A 16872-nucleotide genomic window follows, 5' to 3' on the forward strand; every position below is an offset into this window, starting at 1 on the left:
CGACGAGTTGAGTTTATACCTAGAAGTTCTATTTTGGTTTCATCTGACCACATGACATCCTCCCAATCCTCTACTGTATCATCCATGTGTCAATTTTGGTATAAACTCAACTTGTCGTGTTTGGAGGAAGAAGAATACTGAGTTGCATCCCAAGAACACCACACCTACTGTGAAGCATGGGGGTGGAAACATCATGCTTTGGGGCTGTTTTTCTGCTAAGGGGACAGGACGATTGATCCGTGTTAAGGAAAGAATGAATGGGGCCATGTATCATGAGATTTTCAGACAAAACTTCCATCCTTCAGTGAGAGCTTTGAATGGTTGACCAAATACTTATTTTCCACCATAATTTACAAATAAATTCTTTAAAATTCCTACAATGTGAATTCCTGGAATTTTTTTCACATTCTGTCTCTCACAGTTGAAGTGTACCTATGATGAAAATTACAGACCTCTGTCATCATTTTAAGTTGGAGAACTTGCACAATCGGTGGCTGACTAAATACGGTTTTGCCCCACTGTAAATATCAATCAATCAACCAATCAATCAATGTCTATTTATATAGCCCTAAATCACAAATGTCACAAAGGACTGCACAAATCATGACGACTACGACATCCTCGGAAGAACCCACATAAGGGCAAGGAAAACTCACACCCAGTGGGCAAGGAGAATTCACACCCAGTGGGACGCCAGTGACAATGATGACTATGAGAAACCTTGGAGAGGATCTCAAATGTGGGCAAACCCCCCCTCTAGGGGACCGAAAGCAATGGGTGTCGAGCGGGTCTAACATGATACTGTGAAAGTTCAATCCATAGTGGCTCCAACACAGCAGCGAGAGTCCCGTCCACAGGAAACTAAAAATAAGCCACTTACCTGAAAACTGGTCCGCTTCCAAATTGAATTGTTGAGGTTCCACTGTATTGTGATTTACCAAATGACATTTCTTATTCGTTACATTGTTCCAGTCATCGCTGTGTTTCTCTTCAGGCTCTTCAACAACAAGCTAACTGACGCCTGTACGGAACACTTTTCTCACCTTTTGAGGACCAAGCAAAATTTCCTCTCTTTGAGGTCAGCGTCATTGTTTCCGGTTTGTGTCAGTAACGGCAACCATGTCATTTTGAAATCCACCTCTGTGTGTCAGGCTTGGCAACAACAACATCACATCAGAGGGAGCGAAACAGCTGGCGAAGGGGCTGGAATTCAACCATTCGCTGAGATTTTTAGGGTAAGAAGGATGTTTTGCAAAACCCAGAACCGGTGAAGTTGGCACGTTGTGTAATTTGTTAATAAAAACAGGATACAATGATTTGCAAATCCTTTTTAACTTATATTCAATTGAATAGACTGCAAAGACAAGATACTTAATGTTCAAACTGAGACGCTTAATTTGTTTTTGCAAATAATCATTAACTTAGAATTTAATGGCAGCAACACAGTGCCAAAAAGTTGGCACAGGGGCATTTTTACCACTGTGTTACATGGCCTTTCCTTTTAACAACACTCAGTAAACATTTGAGAACCGAGGAGACCAATTTTTTGAAGCTTTTCAGGTGGAATTATTTCTTATTCTTGCTTGATGTACAGCTTAAGTTTTTCAACAGTCCGGGGTCTCTGTTGTGGTATTTTGGGAGACAGGTCTGGACTACAGGCAGGCCGGTCTAGTACCTGCACTCTTTGCAGGCTGTTGTATTGTCTTGCTGAAATAAGCAGGGGCGTCCATGATAACTTTGCTTGGGTGGAAACATAGGTGGCTCCAAATCATGTACCTTTCAGCAGTAATGGTGCCTTCACATATGTGTAAGTTACCCATGCCTTGGGCACTAATACACCCCCATACCAACACAGATGCGGCCTTTTGAACTTTGCGCCTATAACAATCCGGATGTTTCTTTTCCTCTTTGTTCCGGAGGACACGACGTCCACAGTTTCCAAAAACAATTTGAAATATGGACTCGTCAGACCAGAGAACACTTTTCCACTTTGCATCAGTCCATCTTAGATGAGCTCGGGCCCAGCGAAGCTGACGGCGTTTCTGGGTGTTGTTGATAAAAGGCTTTTGCTTTGCATACTATAGTTTTGTCAACAAATTCCAAATGAGGTAATGTTTGCAAAAAATAACATTTTTCAGTTCGAACGTTAAGTATTTTGTCTTTGGAGTTTATTCAATTGAATATACAAACCCCGTTTCCACATGAGTTGGAAAATTGTATTAGATGTAAATGTAAACGAAATACAATGATTTGCAAATCATTTTCAACCCATATTCAGTTGAATGCACTACAAATACAACATATTTGATGTTCAAACTCATAAACTTTTTTTTTTTTTGCAAATAATAATTAACTTAGAATTTCATGGCTGCAACACATGCCAAAGTAGTTGGGAAAGGGCATGTTCACCACTGTGTTAGATCACATTTTCTTTTAACAACACTCAATAAACGTTTGGGAACTGAGGAAACTAATTGTTGAAGCGTTGAAAGTAGAATTCTTTCCCATTCTTGCTTGATGTACAGCTTAAGTTGTTCAACAGTCTGGGGTCTTGTTGTCGTATTTTACGGTTCATAATGAGCCACACATTTTCGATGGGAGACAGGTCTGGACTGCAGGCGGGCCAGGAAAGTACCCGCACTCTTTTACTACGAAGCCACGCTGTTGTAACACGTGGCTTGGCATTGTTTTGCTGAAATAAGCAGGGGCGTCCATGATAACGTTGCTTGGATGACAACATATGTTGCTCCAAAACCTGTATGTACCTTTCAGCATTAATGGTGCCTTCACAGATGTGTACGTTACCCATGCCTTGGGCACTAATACACCCCCATACCAACACGGATGCTGACTTTTGAACTTTGTGCCGATAACAATCCGGATGGTTCTTTTCGTCTTTGTTCCGGAGGACACGACGTCCACAGTTTCCAAAAACAATTTGAAATATGGACTCGTCAGACCACAGAACACTTTTCCACTTTGCATCAGTCCATTTTTGATGAGCTCGGGCCCAGCGAAGCCGACGGCGTTTCTGGGTGTTGTTGATAAATGGCTTTTGCTTTGCATAGTAGAGTTTTGTCAACAAATTCCAAATGAGGTAATATTTGCAAAAAATAATTTTTTTTAGTTCGAACGTTAAGTATTTTGTCTTTGCAGTGTATTCAATTGAATATGGGTTGAAAAGGATTTGCAAATCATTGTATTCTGCTTTTTATTTACGATTTATACAACGTGACAACTTCACCGGTTTTGTATTTGTGCACAACAGAAATGTTTTACATGTTAATTTTTGTCCAGTCTTTGGGGCAATAAAGTTGGCGATGCAGGTGCAGAAGCCATTGCCGGCGCCCTGGAAGGCAGCAAAACTCTAACATGGCTGAGGTAGTATTTCCTGCGATTGATACAAACTTTGGTCAATGGGTTCGAACATATTGCACAGCTCAGAACCAACAGAACCTATGTCGTAATAGCAGTCATGACCAAACTGTCACCGACAAGTTCATTTAAAACAAGTAGAACAGGTGCTGTGCTTGATGGAAAATAAACAAGAAACGTTTTCCTAAACCTATAGCTGGCATTATGTTACTGCTAATTAGAGACCCCAACAGTCTTTTGCTTTGCTAGACTATGCACCTGCTGTCTTTAGAACAATGTGCGGTTTATTAATTAAAGGTTTTCATTGATCCTTCTCCATAACAGAGGATCAAACGATTTAGGTCTTTGCAAAAATTGCTTATGTCTTTTTATTCCAAATGATGTCTAAAACCTGACTATCTAAGGTTAGGAAGAAGGGCTGAGGGAGAAAAAGCGATATATATACTGAAACAAATTGGAAAATTGCGGAAGTACATTCATTTTATCGGAGTTGACATGTTCCTGTTTTTGAAAGGTCAATGTGGGCCAAAAATGGTATCCCAATTCTCAATTATGATAAAGTTATATTTTTTTCCACACTGATTGTTTCGTTAAAGTGCACAGTATTGAATTTCTTATGTATTTTATGCTTACAAAAAAGGCAACAGTTTCACCCGGATCGCCTTTAAATTTTGCGTGTTTGTACCAATTCTTGCCAAAAATGGTATCCCAATATTCAATTTTGATAAAGTTATGATAAATATGTCCACATCGACTGTGCGTTAATGTGCAAAATATGGAATTTCTGACGCATTTTAATGCGTAGAAAACAGGCGACAGTTCCAATTGGATCCCCTTTTAAATTTTGCGTGTTTGTACCATTTCTTGAAATTTCAACGCGGGCCAAAAATGGTATCCCAATCTTAAATTTTGATATTATGATATTTTTTTCCACATCCATTGTGCGTTTATGTGCAAAATATTGTATTTCTGATGTATTTAATGCACACAAAACATGCAACAGTTCAAACCGGACGCCTTTAAATTTTGCGTGTTTGCACCAGTTCTTGAAATTTCAACTCGGGCCAAAAATGCTATCCTAATCTTAAATTTTGATGAAGTATTGATATTTTTTCCCACATCGATTGTGTGCAAAATATTGAATTTCTGATGTATTTTATGCGAACAAAAAATGCATCAGTTTCAACCGGATCGCCTTTAAATGTTGCATCGATTGTGCTTTAATGTGTAAAATATTGAATTTCTTATGTATTTTTTGCTCACAAAAGAAAAGACGGTTCCAACCGGATCGCTTTAAAATTTTGCATGTTTGCACCAGTACTTGAAATTTCAACATGGGCCAAAAATGGTATCTCAATCTTAAATTTTGATATATTTTTTTCCACATCGATTGTGCGTTTATGTGCAAAATATTGAATTTCTGATGTATTTTATGTGCACAAAACAGGCGACAGTTCCAACCGGATCGCCTTAAAATTTTGCGTGTTTGCACCAGTTCTTGAAATTTCAACATGGGCCAAAAATGCTATCCTAATCTTAAATTTTGATTAAGTATTGGTATTTCTTTCCACATCGATTGAGTGCAAAATATTGAATTTCTGATGTATTTTATGCGAACAAAAAATGCATCAGTTTCAACCGGATCGCATTTAAATTTTGCATCGATTGTGCTTTAATGTGCATAATATTGTATTTCTGATGTATTTTTTGCTCACAAAAAAGGTGACACTTCCACCCGGATCCCCTTTAAATCTTGCGTGTTTGTACCAATCATTGAAATTTCAACGCAGGCCAAAAATGTATCTCAATATTTAATTTTGATAAAGTTATGATATTTTTTTTCCACATCGATTGTGTGTTCATGTGCAAAATATTGAATTTCTGATGTATTTTATGCACACAAAACAGGCAACAGTTCCAACCAGATTGCATTTACATTTTTCGTGTTTGTACCAGTACCTGAAATTTCAACGTGGGCCAAAAAATGTGTCCCAAATTTTTATTTTGACATTTATTTTGATAAAGTTATAAAAAAAAAAAGTCCACATCGATTGTGCGTTAATGTGCAAAATATTGAATTTCTGATATATTTTTTGCTCACAAAAAAAGTTGACAGTTCCAACAGGATCGCCTTAAAATTTTGTGTGTTTGCACCAGTACTTCAAACGTCAACGCGGGCCAAAAATGGTATCTTAATCTTCAATTTTAAAACTTAGGATCATTTTTTCCACTTTGATTGTGCGTTAATGTGCAAAATATTGAATTTCTGATGTATTGCATGCACGCAAAACATGCAACAGTTCTAACCGGACGCCTTTAAATTTTGTGTGTTTGTACCAGTACTTGAAATTTCAACACGAGTCAAAAATGGTGTACCAATTTTTTATTTTGATATTTATTTTGATAAAGTTATAAAAAAAAAATGTCCACATCGATTGTGCGTTAATGTGCAAAATATTGGTTTTTTGATCAAGGTTGATGCACACAACACAGGCAACAGTTCCAACCGAATCGTCTTTAAATTTTGAGTGTTTGTACCAGTACAAAAATGGAATCCCAATCTTAGATTTTGATATAAAGTTTTTATAATTTTTCCACATCAATTGTGCGTTCATGTGCAAAATATTGAATTTCTGATGTATTTTATGCGCACAAAAAAGGGGGCAGTTCCAACCGGATCCCCTTAAAATTTTGCGTGTTTGTACCAGTTCTTGACATTTCAACACGGGCCATAAATGCTATCTTAATCATACAAATGTAAATTTTGATAAAGTAATGATATTTTTTCCCACATCGATTGCGTGCAAAATATTGAATTTCTGATGTATTTTATGCGCACAAAGGCAACACTTTAAACCGGATCGCCATTAAATTCTGCATCGATTGTGCTTTAATGTGTAAAATATGGAATTTCTTATGTAATTTTGCTCACAAAAGAGGGGACAGTTCTAACCGGATCCCCTTTAAATTTTGCGTGTTTGTACCAGTTCTTGAAATTTCAACGCGGGCCAAAAATGGTAACCCAATCTTAAATTTTGATATTATGATATTTTTTTCCACATTGATTGTGCGTTTATGTGCAAAATATTGAATTTATGATGTATTTTATGCGCACCAAACAGGCGACAGTTCCAACCAGATCGCCTTTAAATTTTCCGTGTTTGTACCAGGTCTTGAAATGTCAACGCGGACCAAAAATGGTATCTCAATCTTCAATTTTGATAGAGTATGATATTTTTTTCCCACATCGATTGTGCGTTATGTGCAAAATATTGAATTTCTGATGTATTTTTGCTCACTAAAAAGGCGACAGTTATAACCGGATCGCCTTAAAATTTTGCGTGTTTTCACCAGTTCTTGAAATTTCAACGCGGGCCAAAAATGGTATCGCAATCTTCAATTTTGATAAAGTTACGAAAAAAATGTCCACATCGATAGTGCGTTAATGTGCAAAATATGGAATTTCTGACGTATTTTAATGCGCACAAAACAGGCGACAGTTCCAACCGGATCCCCTTTAAATTTTGCGTGTTTGTACCAGTTCTTGAAATTTCAACGCGGGCCAAAAATGGTAACCCAATCTTAAATTTTGATATTATGATATTTTTTTCCACATTGATTGTGCGTTTATGTGCAAAATATTGAATTTATGATGTATTTTATGCGCACCAAACAGGCGACAGTTCCAACCAGATCGCCTTTAAATTTTCCGTGTTTGTACCAGGTCTTGAAATGTCAACGCGGACCAAAAATGGTATCTCAATCTTCAATTTTGATAAAGTTATGATATTTTTTTCCCACATCGATTGTGCGTTATGTGCAAAATATTGAATTTCTGATGTATTTTTGCTCACTAAAAAGGCGACAGTTATAACCGGATCGCCTTAAAATTTTGCGTGTTTTCACCAGTTCTTGAAATTTCAACGCGGGCCAAAAATGGTATCCCAATCTTCAATTTTGATAAAGTTACGAAAAAAATGTCCACATCGATAGTGCGTTAATGTGCAAAATATGGAATTTCTGACGTATTTTAATGCGCACAAAACAGGCGACAGTTCCAACCGGATCGCCTTTAAATTTTGCGTGTTTGTACTAGTTCTTGAAATTTCAACGCGGGGCAAAAATGGTATCCCAATCTTAAATTTTGATATTATGATATTTTTTCCACATCCATTGTGCGTTTATGTGCAAAACATTGAATTTCTGATGTATTTTATGCGCACAAAACAGGCAACAGATCCAACCGGACGCCTTTAAATTTTGCGTGTTTGTACCAGTTCTTGAAATTTCAACGCAGGCCCAAAATTATATCTCAATCTTAAATTTTGATAAAGTTATGATATTTTTTTCCAAATCTAGTGTACGTTTATGTGCAGAATATTGAATTTCTGATATATTTTATGGGCACAAAACAGGCGACAATTCCAACCGGATCGCCTTTAAATTTTTCGTGTTTGTACCAGTACTTGAAATGTCAATGGGGGCCAAAAATAGTATCTCAATCTTCAATTTTAATAAAGTTATAATTTTTTACACATTGATTGTGTGTTTATGTGCAAAATATTAAATTTCTGATGTATTTTATGCTCACAAAAAAGGGAACAGTTCCAATTGGAACGCCTTTAAATTTTGTCGTGTTTGTTCCAGTACTTGAAATTTCAATGTGGGCCAAAAATGGTATCCCAAGCTTTAATTTTGACAAAGTTATGACATTTTTCCACATCAATTGTGCGTTAATGTGCAAAATATTGAATTTCTGATATATTTTTTGCTCACAAAAAAGGCGACAGTTCCAACCGGATCGCTTTAAAATTTTGCGTGTTTGCACCAGTACTTGAAATTTCAACACGGGCCAAAAATGGTATCTTAATCTACAATTTCGATAAGGTTATGATAATTTTTTTCCACATCGATTGTGCGTTAATGTGCAAAATATTGAATTTCTGACGTACTTTATGCACACAAAGCATGCAACAGTTCTAACCGGACGCCCTTAAATTTTGCGTGTTTGTACCAGTACTTGAAATTTCAACGCGGGCCAAAAATGGTATCTCAATCTTAAATTTTGATATATTTTTTTCCACATCGACTGTGCGTTTATGTGCAAAATATTGAATTTCTGATTTTTTTTTATGTGCACAAAACAGGCGACAGTTCCAACCGGATCGCCTTAAAATTTTGCGTGTTTGCACCAGTTCTTGAAATTTCAACTCGGGCCAAAAATGCTATCCTAATCTTAAATTTTGATGAAGTATTGATATTTTTTCCCACATCGATTGTGTGCAAAATATTGAATTTCTGATGTATTTTATGCGAACAAAAAATGCATCAGTTTCAACCGGATCGCCATTAAATGTTGCATCGATTGTGCTTTAATGTGCAAAATATTGAATTTCTGATGTATTTTATGCGAACAAAAAATGCATCAGTTTCAACCGGATCGCCATTAAATGTTGCATCGATTGTGCTTTAATGTGCAACATACTGAATTTCTTATGTATTTTTTGCTCACAAAAGAAAAGACAGTTCCAACCGGATCGCTTTAAAATTTTGCATGTTTGCACCAGTTCTTGAAATTTCAATGCGGGCCAAAAACGGTATCCAAATCTTAAATTTTGATATTATGATGTTTTTTCCCACATCATGTGTGTTTATGTGCAAAATATTGAATTTCTGATGTATTTTATGTGCACAAAACAGGCGACAGTTTTAACCGGATCGCTTTAAAATTTTGCATGTTTGCACCAGTTCTTGAAGTTTCAATGCGGGCCAAAAATGGTATCCAAATCTTAAATTTTGATATTATGATATTTTTTCCCACATCATGTGTGTGTTTATGTGCAAAATATTGAATTTCTGATGTTTTTTATGTGCACAAAACAGGCGACAGTTCCAACCGGATCGCCTTAAAATTTGGTGTGTTTGCACCAGTTCTTGAAATTTCAACACAGGCCAAAAATGCTATCCTAATCTTAAATTTTGATGAAGTATTGATATTTTTTCCCACATAGATTGTGTGCAAAATATTGAATTTCTGATGTATTTTATGCGAACAAAAAAATGCATCAGTTTCAACCGGATCGCCTTTAAATGTTGCATCGATTGTGCTTTAATGTGCATAATATTGAATTTCTGCTATATTTTTGGCTCACAAAAAAGGTGACACTTCCAACCCGATCGCCTTTAAATTTTGCGTGTTTGTACCAGTTCTTGAAATTTCAATGCGGGCAAAAAATGGTATCCAAATCTTAAATTTTGATATTATGATATTTTTTCCCTCATCATGTGTGTTTATGTGCAAAATATTGAATTTCTGATGTGTTTTATGTGCACAAAACAGGCGACAGTTCCAACCCGATCGCCTTTAAATTTTGCATGTTTGCACCAGTTCTTGAAATTTCAATGCGGGCCAAAAATGGTATCCAAATCTTAAATTTTGATATTATATTTTTTCCCACATCATGTGTGTTTATGTGCAAAATATTGAATTTCTGATGTATTTTATGTGCACAAAACAGGCGACAGTTCCAACCGGATCGCCTTAAAATGTTGCGTGTTTGCACCAGTTCTTGAAATTTCAACACGGGCCAAAAAAGCTATCCTAATCTTATTTTTTGATGAAGTATTGATATTTTTTCCCACATCGATTGTGTGCAAAATATTGAATTTCTGATGTATTTTATGCGCACAAAGAAAGCAACAGTTTCAACCGGATCGCCTTTAATTTCTGCATCGATTGTACTTTAATGTGCAAAATATTGAATTTCTTATGTATTTTTGCTCACAAAAGAGGGGACAGTTCCAATCGGATCCCCTTTAAATTTTGCGTGTTTGCACCAGTTCTTCAAATTTCAACACGGGCCAAAAATGGTAACCCCAATCTTAAATTTTGATATATTTTTTTCCACATTGAATGTGCGTTTATGTGCAAAATATTGAATTTCTGATGTATTTTATGCGCACAAAACAGGCGACAGTTGCAACCGGATCCCCTTTATATTTTGCGTGTTTGTACCTGTTCTTGAAATTTCAACGCGGGCCAAAAATGGTATCGCAATCTTAAATTTTGATATATTTTTTTCCACATCGATTGTGCGTTTATGTGCAAAATATTGAATTTCTGATGTATTTTATGTGCACAAAACAGGCGACAGTTCCAACCCGATCGCCTTAAAATTTTGCGTGTTTGCACCAGTTCTTGAAATTTCAACTCGGGCCAAAAATGCTATCCTAATCTTAAATTTTGATGAAGTATTGATATTTTTTCCCCACATTGATTGTGTGCAAAATATTGAATTTCTGATGTATTTTATGCGAACAAAAAATGCATCAGTTTCAACCGGATCGCCTTTAAATGTTGCATCGATTGTGCTTTAATGTGCAAAATATTGAATTTCTGCTATATTTTTGGCTCACAAAAAAGGTGACACTTCCAACCCGATCGCTTTAAAATTTTGCATGTTTGCACCAGTTCTTGAAATTTCAATGCGGGCCAAAAATGGTATCCAAATCTTAAATTTTGATATTATGATGTTTTTTCCCACATCATGTGTGTTTATGTGCAAAATATTGAATTTCCGATGTTTTTTATGTGCACAAAACAGGCGACAGTTCCAACCGGATCGCCTTAAAATTTTGCGTGTTTGCACCAGTTCTTGAAATTTCAACACGGGCCAAAAAAGCTATCCTAATCTTATTTTTTGATGAAGTATTGATATTTTTTCCCACATCGATTGTGTGCAAAATATTGAATTTTTAGATGTATTTTATGCGAACAAAAAATGCATCAGTTTCAACCGGATCGCCTTTAAATGTTGGATCGATTGTGCTTTATATTGAATTTCTTATGTATTTTGTGCTCACAAAAGAAAAGACAGTTCCACCGGATCGCTTTAAAATTTTGCATGTTTGCACCAGTTCTTGAAATTTCAATGCGGGCCAAAAATGGTATCCAAATCTTAAATTTTGATATTATGATATTTTTTCCCTCATCATGTGTGTTTATGTGCCAAATATTGAATTTCTGATGTGTTTTATGTGCACAAAACAGGCAACAGTTCCAACCAGATTTCCTTTAAATTTGTTGTGTTTGTACCGGTACTTGACATTTCAAAGTGGGTCAAAAATGGTGTCCCAATCTTCAATTGTGATAAAGTTATGACATTTTTCCCCCCACATGTCAATCAAAAGACTGCTCTTGGTGAATATGACTGTTGTATGCACTGTAGCTTGGTGGGCAATGGCGTGGGGAGTGCTGGGGCGTGTGCCCTGGCTAAAATGATCAAGAGTGACACGTCGCTGGAGGAGCTCTGGTAAGTGAGCCTCGCTCACTTCCTTGCACAAACGCTCGAAAGGTTGCTTCACCCCGTCTTCCTTCTATTGTTTTCCCTGCACAAGGTTGACAGAAAACTGCATCACCAGACACGGAGTAGAGTGTTTGCTCGAAGCCCTGGAACACAACACGCATGTCAAGTCAGTGTGGTGAGTGCAATTACACGTGTTCTATGTGTGCTTGCGAATAATACATGTGTGATGTTCCACTGCAGGTTGAGAAACAACAATCTGAGTGTGGAGGAAGTGGAAGAGATGACACAACGGGAACCAAGACTGATCTTCTGACTTCTAAACCTTTTTATTTATTGGAAATTGGTCATTGGTTCTATCGGGACCCTCCCTTTTGCAGGAAAGATTCCTCTCATGTTCTTCTTTTACAAGGCTGTCTTAATAAAGAGAGGTGACTAAAATTGAAGACTAATAATTTATTCTACACAAAGAAGTGCAAGCGAAAGCAATACCAGCGATGGAAAAAGCGCTGAGCTGTCTAAAGTCCATATAGCCTTCTCTGAAAATAGTCGCTCTCCACATATGCTTTTGTCTTTGTCGCTGCCGAGATCGAAACCGAAAGTTAACTGGGTGTGCGTGCACATTCTTGTCCACTCACTCTCCACACCTCGTACGTCAGGGGACACCAACCTTTTTGAAACCAAGAGCTACTTCTTGGGTACTGATTAATGCGAAGGGCTACCAGTTTGATACACGCTTAAATAAATTGCCAGAAATAGCCAGTTTGCTCAATTTACCTTTAAAAAATAAATCTCTATATATATATAAAAAAATGGGTAGTTCTGTCTGTCATTCCGTCGTACATTTTTTTTCCTTTTACGGAAGGTTTTTTGTAGAGAATAAATGATGAAAAAAACACCTAATTGAACGGTTTAAAAGAGGAGAAAACACGAAAAAAAATCAAATCAAATTTTGAAACAGTTTATCTTCAATTTCGATTCTTTAAAATTCAAAATTCAACCGAAAAAACTGAGGAGAAAAACTAGCTAATTCGACTCTTTTTGAAAAATTTGAAAAAAGAATTTATGGACCATCATTAGTAATTTTTCATGATTAAGATTAATTTTAGAATTTTGATGACATGTTTTCAATAAACTTTGAAATAAGATTTAAATTTGATTCTACAGATTTTCTAGATTTGCCAGAATATTTTTTTTAGCTTTAATCATAATAAGTTTGAAGAAATATTTCACAAATATTCTTCGTCGAAAAAACATAAGCTAAAATGAAGAATTAAATCAAAATATATTTATTATTCTTTACAGTATATATATATATATATATATATATATATATATATATATATATATATATATAATATATATATATTATATATATATATATATATATATATATATGAATACTTTAACATTGATTTAAATTGTCAGGAAAGAAGAGGAAGGAATTTAAAGGTAAAAAGGTATATGTGTTAAAAATCCTAAAATAATTTTTAAGGTTGTATTTTTTCTCTAAAATTGTCTTTCTGAAAGTTATAAGAAGCAAAGTAAAAAAAAAAAAATGAATTTATTCAAACAAGTGAAGACCAAGTCTTTATGATTTTTTTTGGAATTTCAAATTCTATTTGGGTTTCGTCTCTCTTAGAATTAAAAATGTCGAGCAAAGCGAGACCAGCTTGCTCGTAAATAAATAAAATTTAAAAAATAGAGGCAGCTCACTGGTAATTGCTGCTATTTGAGCTATTTTTGAACAGGCCAGCGGGCGACTCATCTGGTCCTTATGGGCGACCTGGTGCCCACGGGCACCGCGTTGGTGACCCCTGCGGTACGTCCTAACACCAATAAAACCAGAGGGGTTAGTACAGTAAGTGTGTGAGGGTATAGAGAAAGAAACAGGATGATACTATTGTGTTTATCATCTTCGAACAAAACGAAAGCCAAAGCGAGTAACTTCTAAGACGGATCTGGGCAAAATACAGCCCAAGATTTACTATCTGGCCCGCCGGACGTTCTGCATAATTTGTTTTAGACCTTTAACATCAACACTGTAGCCGCCATTATGATGTGCAGTGCTGTTTTTAAATGACCCTAAGTCTTGAAATATAGAAAGTATTTCAATGGTCGAAATCTGCGCTTTTGAGTGTCATACGAGTTTGTGGAGAGGTGGAGCCCACAATCCGACAGAGATTGTGGGCGAGGAGGCGGGGATGGCGACCGACGCCACAATCGAGATCAAGTGCGTGGATCGCGCACCTGTATGCAATTAATGAATCCTCTCGCACTGTTTAAAAGGGCGGCAGCCGTGAACGTCGGGGGAGAGAGGTGGAGAAACAACGACGGAACGAGACGAAGCGCATTCAACTCGGAAGAAAGCCAGAGCGACTGAAAAGAAACCCGATAAAGACTTTTCTTAGTGGAAAATAAAGAAAGTCAACACTGCTCGAAGCCATGTCCTTCCTTGGTGGTCCCTGGAACCCGCATGACAGAGAGAGTCGTTCACAGAGTTATTACGGTAATCCATGTAATAACTCTCTTCCACCGTGCTGATTAAAACATATTTGCATGTAAAACACCATCCATCCATCCATTTCCTACCGCTTATTCCCTTTGGGGTGGCGGGGGGGCGCTGGTGCCTATCTCAGCTACAATCGGGCGGAAGGCGGCATACACCCTGGACAAGTCGCCACCTCATCACAGGGCCAACCCAGATAGACAGACAACATTCACACACTAGGGCCAATTTAGTGTTGCCAATCAACCTATCCCCAGGTGCATGTTTTTGGGGGTGGGAGGAAGCCGGAGTACCCGGAGGGAACCCACACGGTCACGGGGAGAACATGCAAACGCCACACAGAAAGATCCCGAACTCGGGATTAAACCCAGGACTACTCAGGACCTTCGCGTTGTGAGGCACATGCACTAACCCCTGGTCCACAGTGCTGATTAAAACATCCATCCATCCATTTCTACCGCTTATTCCCTTTGGAGTCGCGGGGGGCGCTGGTGCCTATCCGAGCTACAATTGGGCGGAAGGCGGAGTACACCCTGGACAAGTCGCCACTTCATCACAGGGCCAACCCAGATAGACAACATTCACACACTAGGACCAATTTAGTGTTGCCAATCAACCTATCCCCAGGTGCATGTTTTTGGGGGTGGGAGGAAGCCGGAGTACCCGGAGGGAACCCACGCAGTCACGGGGAGAACATGCAAACGCCACACAGAAAGATCCCGAACTGGGGATTGAACCCAGGACTACTCAGGACCTTCGCGTTGTGAGGCACATGCACAAACCCCTGGTCCACAGTGCTGATTAAAACATCCATCCATCCATTTCTACCGCTTATTCCCTTTGGAGTCGCGGGGGGCGCTGGTGCCTATCCAAGCTACAATCGGGCGGAAGGCGGGGTACACCCTGGACAAGTCGCCACTTCATCGCAGGGCCAACACAGATAGACAGACAACATTCACAGTCACATTCACACACATTTTGCATGTAAAACACCTATTTTGAAAATAAATCTAGATTAATGACGCAATTCTATTAAAGTAGAAATATATACATTATTATTATTAATAATCCTTACTATGGTATACTTCCAATATAATTTGTTATTATACGTTTAATTGTGCAGTCTTGTTTCCCTTTCCAACACCGCCCACCGGGAAGCTACGCTGCAACCTAACTACAAGTTTGACCCTTTCCTGGGAAAACCCCCACTGACGAAAAGGAACAATGACAGCCAATCAGCGTCCGAGAAGAAAACAACCAACCAATGGCAGGTCGCGGTTTTTCCCGACGCACTCATATTATGGTCCGCAAGCTTGCTGCTTGTAAATAATATAGCTTCCTCAGCTTCCTGCAACGTAACTCTATGAATTGGAGTAATATATATTCCTCTAAATGTCGTTTTGTAGAGAGTGGCGGTCCGTCGCAGTGACTGCCGGACTATTATTAGTTTGCCTAACTTTTGCCTGATACGCACCCGGCCGGTTGGCGAGCTAGCCAGCAGTTAGCATTAGCTCAGCGGTTAGCTAATCAGAGGTGACCGGGGCAGCTTCTTCTTGCACATAAATGGATATTTAAACATGGCGAGCCGCCTCTGACCTCAGAATAACACCAAATAAAAAGGTAAGGTATTCACTTTTCAATAAAATCCCCCCTCAATTAGGCTGGGAAGCGCAACGTTGCTAGCACGAGCTAGCTCGCTCGTGACGCGCTCCTGTCATCGCGCCTAATTGACGGACTGACGGCTTTGTGTTGATGACGTCATGCAGTTTTTTTTTTAAATTAAACGTACCGGTGCAATTAAGGGTTGGGGGACAACCGCTAAATAAGACGCGGCATTGCTGTCACGCCCGCTCATCGCTAGCCAGCTAGCCCGGGCTAGTCAAGTGGAAATGATCTTCTTGTAATTGTGCAGAAGCTGCTGTTCACTTCACAGTTACGTACTGTTTTGTTGTATAAGTCATGGGTGTCCAAAGTGCGGCCCGGGGGCCATTTGCGGCCCGCGGCTAATCGTTTATCGGCCCGCCACACATTCTGCCAAAAATTGCAAAATTGATAGTATTGCAAAAATAAATAAAACACATTTAAAAAATGTCGCTTCACACTCGCAGCCGAGTATGAAGCGACCGGAATGAGAACCAACACCTCCAAGTCCGAGTCCATGGTTCTCTCCCGGAAAAGGGTGGAGTGCCATCTCCCGTCCAAAGGCAAAACCCAGTCACTCAATTTTGGTCAAAACTGAGCCGATAATAATTTTGGAGTTACTAGGTGATACGCTTTACATTAATGTATGCGATATTGTAATTTGTTCCGTAAGTAAGCAGCTTACTTACTTACGGTTTTTCCTTTGGACGGGTGAAGTGGAGGAGTTCAAGTATCTAGGAGTCTTGTTCACGAGTGGAGGAAGAGTGGTTCGTGAGATCGACAAGGCGGATTGGTGCTGCATCTTCAGTATTGCGGACATTGTACTGATCCGTTGTGGTGAAGAAGGAGCTGAGCCGGAAGGCAAAGCTCTCAATTTACCGGTCGATCTACGTTCCCATCCTCACCTATGGTCATGAGCTTTGGGTCATGAACGAAAGGATAAGATCACGGGTACAAACGGCCGAAAGGAGTTTCCTCCGCCGGGTGGCGGGTCTCTCCCTTAGAGATAGGGTGAGAAGCTCTGCCATCCGAGAGGAACTCAAA

The 16872-nt window shown here is 38.4% G+C and overlaps 2 protein-coding genes across 6 annotated transcripts in view; both read left to right on the forward strand.

The window, feature by feature from the left end:
* nod2 (nucleotide-binding oligomerization domain containing 2) overlaps positions 1–12119 on the forward strand; it is a 36150-nt gene extending 24031 nt beyond the window's left edge. For 2 of the 4 annotated variants that reach the window (XM_061876991.1, XM_061877000.1), the window contains 6 exons: positions 995–1078; positions 1152–1235; positions 3298–3381; positions 11604–11687; positions 11773–11856; positions 11922–12119. In XM_061876991.1, the coding sequence (XP_061732975.1) occupies positions 995–1078; positions 1152–1235; positions 3298–3381; positions 11604–11687; positions 11773–11856; positions 11922–11994 (493 nt within the window). In that variant the 3' untranslated portion in view covers positions 11995–12119. Of the gene's footprint in view, positions 1–994; positions 1079–1151; positions 1236–3297; positions 3382–11565; positions 11688–11772; positions 11857–11921 lie in introns of those variants that run through there. The other 2 variants (XR_009802467.1, XR_009802468.1) reach the window with 2 other exon arrangements.
* Positions 12120–15458: 3339 nt separating this feature from the next.
* The window catches only part of cylda (cylindromatosis (turban tumor syndrome), a), a 56319-nt gene continuing 54905 nt past the window's right edge, over positions 15459–16872 (forward strand). The window contains exon 1 of one of the 2 annotated variants that reach the window (XM_061877018.1): positions 15459–15807. The gene's annotated coding sequence lies outside the window, so the exon portion shown is untranslated. The remainder of the gene's footprint in view (positions 15808–16872) is intronic. The other variant, XM_061877026.1, reaches the window with a different exon arrangement.

Source organism: Nerophis ophidion, linkage group LG02 (assembly GCF_033978795.1).
Source record: "Nerophis ophidion isolate RoL-2023_Sa linkage group LG02, RoL_Noph_v1.0, whole genome shotgun sequence".
NCBI classification, from domain to species: domain Eukaryota; kingdom Metazoa; phylum Chordata; class Actinopteri; order Syngnathiformes; family Syngnathidae; genus Nerophis; species Nerophis ophidion.